Genomic DNA, 7,199 nt, shown 5'->3' with positions numbered 1-7,199 from the left:
AAGCAATTCTTTTGCCTCAGCCTCCCTGTAGCTGGGACTATAGGCACCCGCCACAACGCCTGGCTATTTTTTTTGTTGTAGTTGTCATTGTTGTTTTATAGGCCTGGGCCAGGTTCGAACCTGCCAGCTTTGATGGCTGGCTCTGATAGCTGGCTCACTAACCACTGAGCTACGGGTGCTGAGCCATGGCAAACTTTTTATTAAAATTTCTTTTAGGTATTGTATTACTAAAAAATATTTTAAAGTACTGAATCTGGGTGAATACAGATACATGTGGATACTAATTATACTTAATAGATTCCTGTATATTTGAAAAATATCACAAGAAATTTCAGGAGGTTCTTTTTTTTTTTTTTTTTAGAGACAGAGTCTCACTTTGTCACCTTTGATAGAATGCCATGGCATCACAGCTCTTGGCAACCTCCAGCTCTTGGGCTTAGGCAATTCTCTTGCCTCAGCCTCCTGACTAGCTGGGACTACACAACACCCGGCTATTTTTTTGTTGTTGTTACAGTTTGGCTGGGGCCGGGTTCGAACCTGCCACCCTCGATATATGGGGTCGGGGCCTACTCACTGAACCACAGGCGCCACCCAGGGGGGTTCTTTTTTATGTTGGGGATAGTTATATTGTCCTATGACCCAGGACAATTTGTTGGTCAACTTTGTATGAAAAGCATTCTTATAACAAAAATATTTATTTTACCCTTTTTTTAATAACAAAAATATTTATCAGGGATTTTTTTTTCCCTGAAACCAAACAAGTCACAGTGGGAAGAACAAAACAGCCATAAGTGATTCTATTACATAAGAAATATTACACCTAAACACTGTCATAGGAATAATGTCTCCCCATGTGCCTACTAATACAAGGCATCTCAAAGCCTGAGATAATTAAAAAACAGACAGAAAATTCTGTGTATCATATGCTACCATTTGTGTCTCAAGGTGTGCTATATCCTTCCAGCATATTCTAGGCATATAAACAAATATTCATATATATGCTTTTATATATGAGTGTGTATATACATATGTAAATGAAGTGACTGCTTCTAGTAAGGGGATTTGGTAGCTTGGGGGTAAAAGGGTAACATTAATTTTTTTTTACTTTATAAATTATGGAGCATGTGAAGTTATGTGATTAAGTTTTGTTTCACCACTGTAGAAGATGGGGTGCATTAATTGCTCCCCCCTTCACTACTTTTGGGCACAATGGGCGCTTCCTCCACTGATCCTGGCCTTGGCTACAAGCCTTGCTTTGGCCATTGAGACTAGATTCAAAGGTCACACTATCAGAGGCTCGAAACTGTGCCAGTGTGTTTACTCTCTCTCTGCCCCTGCCCACCTCCCTGAGAACACACCAGGTTAGGTGTGTGTCACTGGGAGAATGACCTGGCCCAGTTGAGCCCTCTTGGAGTAGCCAGTCCCCACCTGACACCTGCATGAGTCCAGCTGAGATCAACCAAGCCTGGTCCAGACCAACAGAACCACCCAGATGACCTGCAGATGTGTTAAGAAATGGACAGATGAGGTCTGGATACACAGCAGGAGCTAACTAATGTAACCTTTGTTACACAACAGAAGCTAACTAATGAAACCACTAAATTCGGGTCTTGGAGAAAAGGATGGGGGGGGCTATTTCCTCATACAGAAAAGACTGGGTCCACTCTAAAAATCTTTTGTAGCTGTGTCAGGTATTCACCACTTCTAGAGTAATTTCCTATCCTGAGTCTCTCCTACTCATATTTCTTAGTGAATCTTGATTTCTTCCTCAGACTCTGCTCCTTTGTTTTTTTTGTTTTGTTTTTTTTTTGAGACAGTCTGAAGCTGTCACCCTGGGTAGAGTGCTGTGGCGTCATAACTCACAGCAACCTCTACTTCAGGCTCAAGCGATCCTCTTGCCTCAATTTTTCTATTTTTAGTAGAGATGGGGGTCTTGCTTTTTGCTCAGACTGTTCTTCAACTCATGAGCTCAAACAATCCACCTGCCTCGGCCTCCCAGAGTGCTAGGTTTACAGGCGTGAGCCACCACACCCGGCTAGACTCTGCTCCTTTAATAAATATGCCAGCTTCACCAAAGGAAGTGAAACTTTTATTCCCTTTAATCCAATTAAAATTATTGAGCATGTGCCTGCTCAATCATGACATCAACTGAAAGACCAGCCACAGCCCCTCAGGTTGTGCCACCAGGAGCCAGCTGAGGGAAGTCTGGCAACTGTGAGGACAGGTCCCAGGGCTGTGTGGCATGGGGCAAATTACTGAGCTTCTCTGAGCCTCAGTTTCCTCACTGAGAAGGGTGGTGAGGCTGGGAAATAGGCATAAAAGTGCTTAGCGGACCTCCTGGTCCATGCCCTGTTAAGCTCAGTTCTCCATCTTCTGCTGGTCCAGGTCTGTCTGCAAGGGCACCACTGCTTGAAGGCTTCTCCCCATGAACGCTCAGGGGCTGAGTCAGGTGTGAAAGCTGGACAAAGGCTTCTCCACAGCGGCCACATGAGTTAGGGCTTCTTGTCCGCGTGAGTCCTTTGGTGCCGGATCAGTGCGGAGGAGAAGCTGAAGGCCTTCCCACAGCTGCCGCACTCAGGGCTTCTCCCCAGTGTGTACTATGTGGTGTTGCAGTAGGTAGGAACGGTTGCTGAAGGCCTTCCCGCACTCGGGGCAGGCATAGGGCCGCTCACCCGTGTGCGTGCGCTGGTGCAGAGTGAGGGATGAGTCCTGGCTGAAAGTTTTGCCACACTCATGGCACTTGTAGGGCCGTTCCCCGGTGTGTATCTTTTGATGCTCCATGAGGGAGGACACATGGCTGAAGGCAGCCCCACACTGCAGGCACTTGTAAGGATGCTCACCCGTGTGTACAAAGCGGTGCTGGAGGAGGTGAGAGCGGTTGCTGAAGCGCTTGCTAAAGTCTGGGCATGTGTAAGGCCGCTCACCAGTGTGCATGCGCTGATGCTGCGTCAGATGCGACATCTGCGTGAAGGTCTTTGCGCACTGGCTGCAGGAGTAGGGCTTCTCGCCCTTATGGATTCGTAGGTGCTCGGCCAGCGAGGCACTCTGGCTGAAGGTTGTGCCACAGTCTGGGCACATGTAGGGCTTCTCCCCGGTGTGCACGCGCCTGTGTTGCATCAGGTGTGCGATCTGCGTGAAGGCCTTGGGGCACTGGCCACAGCGGTATGGCTTCTCTTCAGTGTGGGTGCGCTGGTGGCTGATGAGCGCCAATGAGAAGCGGAAGGCCTTGGTGCAGTCTGCACACTCGTAGGGCTTCTCGCCCTTGTGAATTCGCTGGTGCTCAATCAGGGATGAGTGGTTGCGGAATGTCTTGGTGCACTGGGTGCATGCATAGGGCCGCTCACCTGTGTGTATGCGCTGGTGCTGGGTCAAGTGCGTGATGCGTGTGAAGGCCTTGCCACAGTCGGTGCAGCAGTGCGGCTTCTCGCCTGTATGCGTACGCCAGTGAGATACCACGTAGGAGCCCTGGCTGAAGGCCTTGCCGCGCTCATGGCATGCATAGGGCTTCTCGCCCGTGCGGGTGCGCTGGTGCAGGGTCAGGTATATGCTTTGGCTGAAGGCCTTGCCGCACTCGGATGGAGCATGCCAATGGCTTCTTCCCAGTGTGGATCCTTTGGTGCAAAAGGAATGCTGAGCAGTAGCTGAAGGCCTTCCGCAGTCCTCACATTTCCATTGCTTCTTGGAGCTGCCACCTTTCTCCTCCTGGCCAATGTCCAAATGTTTCTGCTTTGGGCTCTTGTTTGGCATACCACACCACCCAGGCCTGCTATCACCATGGACCCTGGCTTGGGTGACTGTAGGACTCCAGGTTTGTGGGATTTGGCTGAGATCACTGCACTCCTGGACACTGTCCCCTATAGGGTCTCCCTTGTGGGCCACCGCCTCTGGGTCCACATAGCTTTCCTGTGAACTGACTCTCATGTTTCCAGTTTCTTTCCAACTCTGAGCCCTGGAAGGTGACACTCAAAAGTAGTCCCTTCATCCCTGCTCCCTGAGCTGTTGTCTTGAACTCACATCTCCTCTCTGGGTCTAAAAGAAAAGAAAAAAAAAAATTGCCCTGGGCTGGGAAAAGGCTAACACATGGGCTTGAGAAGGACTTAGTTCCAGTCCCTGGACCTCAGTACCACTGACATTTTAGGTCTGATAATTCTTTGTCATTTGGCTGTCCCATCCTGTGCATTGTAGGTTGCTGAGCAGTGTTTCTGGTCTCTTCACACCAGATGCCAGGAACACCCCCTCCACCCTAGCTGTGACAATCAAAATATCTCCAGACATCCCCTGAGGTCAAAAGGTCTCTGGTTGGTAATCACTGATTTAATGAAACTGAAAACAAATTTAAAAGATCCCTGCAGAAAAACCACAAATCTGTCATCACTTAAATGTACCCTTGTAATGTAGTGCTATGGACCAAATTGTATGCCCTCAAAATTCATATATTGAAGCCCTTATCTCCAAGATGATGCTATTTGGGGGAGTGGGTGTCTCTGGAAAATGCTTAGGCTTAGATGAGGTCATAAGGGTGGGATCACCCTTGATGAGATTGTTTTTTATAAGTGGAAGAGATACTGGAGCTCTCTTTCTGCCAAGTGAGGACACAGCAAGAAGGTGACCAATCTAGGAAAAGAGCCCTCATCAGTACCCAACCATGTTGATAGCCTGGTATCAAACTTCCAGCCTCCAGAACTGTAAGAAAATAAATGGCTATTGTTTAACTCAGCCAGTCTGTGGTATTTTGTTATAGCAGCTGGAGCTAAGATACCTGGAAATAAAGTTTTCTTTTCTGGGGAAAAATCAGTTCATTCCATGCAAAATATATGGCTGGTGGGAGTATGCATTGGGAAAATGGCTTGGAAGATTAATTGGTATTTTCTAGGAAAGTAGAAAACACACATCCTTGGGTTGTTAGCAACCCAGAGAAGTGTGCACATGTGTGTACCTTTAGGGCTGTCCAAATTGGCTGGTAACAATCAAGCACTAGAAGCAATCCTGCCACTCAGCAACATGGGAATGGACAAATTAATAGGGCATATTCATACCAGGATTATCTCACAGAGGTAAACATCAAGACCTCAAACAGTGTTGGTAAGAAAGGCAAAATGTGAAATAATCCTTCAGGTATGATGCTATTTAGGCTTAAACACAGGCAAATCAAAATGCTTTGCTTTTTAGGGATTATAAACACATGGCAAAGGTTCGTAAGGGTACGTGTAGGTGAGCCAGCTTGGACACCACCCTCTCAGGCAGCCCTTAGGCCTGAGTGGGCTCATCCGGATCCCCAGAATGAGTGGGGGTTCTTACCTTATTAGTAAGAGTCTTGGGATCTGTGTCACTCAGGCTGGGGCATTGCTATGGCGGCCATGACTCAGTGGGTCTAGTTAGCATCTTAGGGAAAAAGAAAGGGGACACTTGAAGGAAGATGCTGTGGTAGACACAGGCATTGGGGGGAGTGTGTGGGGTAGGTAGTGCCTTCTTCCCGTGCATGTGTGGGGAGGGAAATGGATTCCAGGATGGGTTGGGTAATCTGGGGTGTGTGAGGGGGAAAAGACACACACACACACATAGGATCCCAGAGATGCAGACACGCTAGGGCAGTAGGGAAAGTTTTTTCTACTCCTAGCACTTCTGATGCATGGGTTTTAAAAATATATACTTCTTATTATATCACAGTATCACAGGTAGACACATGCATCGTATCATACTCTGACACAAAGTCACATGCAATCATGGGTAGTTACCACACATGCACAGTTACACAAGAACATGCAGGGACACATCATCTGCATCCCCCATCCCAGGAGGCAAGTGGGAGGCTGTGCACCTGCAGCCACACTCACACCTGCACACAGGGTCTTGGGCACACATAAGCACACATACACCCAGCCCCACACTAGCATCCCCAAGTGACCAGGCACACACAGAAGTCACACATGCTGCCCTGCTCCACATAGGGAAGCTATGTGTTGGGACACCACTCACTGGACACCTGGAAACCATGCAGTCACACCCAATGGGCAAAGCTCCAGCACGTCTCAAGGCCACCATGTGCAGGGTCCACCACCCTCACAGATGCACACACAGTGACCCATGTCCTGCACCATGTTTCTCACAAACACATCCTGTGACATAACTACTCTGCCCTCCACATATTCAAGGACATAAAGAAGGGCACAGGCATACCCAGGCTGCCAAGCTTCGTGTTGGCAGGCACATGCACCAGCCACCCTACACAGTGGCACACCCAGAGACTCACACATGGGGTTATATGCATATGCCTCATGCTCAGTAGGACAAATTTCACATGTGCCAAAGTCAGTTACCATAGTCTATGTGTGACACGGTGTGATGTGAAGTGATGCTCAAATGCATGCAGACATGTGCTCAATTTCACACACTGCTTCACGTGCAGGGGCACATGCCACAACACTAGAGTGAGCAGGTGCAGACACAGTGACGCGGGGAGAGGACCGCTCTCACCTGCACAGACACAGGGCACTGGAGTGACCAGGTGCAGACACGGTGACACACGGGGACGGGTTGACACACATCTGCATGGGCACATGCACTGTTGTGACCAGGTGCAGACACGGTGATACACTGGGACACAGCACACAAATGTATGACAGGCACCGCCGAAGTCATGAACTTACGCACACGGACATAGGCGCTCACGCGCACGTGCATATCACACACGGGCGCCCTCGTCTCCCGGGACTGCCTCCAAAGGCCCCCGCAGCTCTCACAAAGCCTGATGGAGTCGCCTCAGCTTATTCCTGGTTTATGGCCCTTTGGGGCCAATGCAGACCCCATGGCCCTCTTTCCTCAAGACGCGGAGATCAAGAGCCCACGACCACGTACCTACCCACTCTCCAGGCCGGCGCGGACTGAGCCTGCGCATGTTCTGTGAGGCTCCAACGAACCACAACTCCCAGAAGGCCCTGTGCATCTGCTCCTCAACTAACTGGCACGCAGGGCCTGGATCACCGAAACTACAACTCCCAGGAAGCCCAGCGCCCTGTGCATTAGTTCTACAGGTCCCAGCCTCCTTTGGGGCCGGGTGTTGAGGAGTGGCTGGGGGCAGGGCTCGTGCCTGCTGCTCAAGCTATGCACTGTCTCAGTGTAGGGCCACAGACATGGCCCGTAATTAGAGGTGGCATTTTTCTACTTCACACAGAAGCCGAATTTCATTTTACCCCTCCCCT

At 49.4% G+C, this 7,199-nt stretch overlaps 1 protein-coding gene across 1 annotated transcript; it reads right to left on the bottom strand.

The window, feature by feature from the left end:
• Positions 1–468: 468 nt before the first annotated feature.
• On the bottom strand, positions 469–6,862 carry ZNF835 (zinc finger protein 835). The gene is given in 7 exon segments (XM_053931269.1): positions 469–2,577; positions 2,579–3,579; positions 3,581–3,651; positions 3,654–3,910; positions 3,912–4,029; positions 5,299–5,382; positions 6,652–6,862. Coding segments are annotated over 5 exon segments (1,485 nt in total). The 5' UTR covers positions 3,983–4,029; positions 5,299–5,382; positions 6,652–6,862; the 3' UTR covers positions 469–2,492.
• Positions 6,863–7,199: the final 337 nt, after the last annotated feature.

This window comes from Nycticebus coucang, chromosome 10 (assembly GCF_027406575.1).
Source record: "Nycticebus coucang isolate mNycCou1 chromosome 10, mNycCou1.pri, whole genome shotgun sequence".
Lineage (NCBI taxonomy): Eukaryota > Metazoa > Chordata > Mammalia > Primates > Lorisidae > Nycticebus > Nycticebus coucang.
Note: the sequence above shows the minus strand (reverse complement) of the source record. Positions and strands in the feature narration are given on the sequence as shown.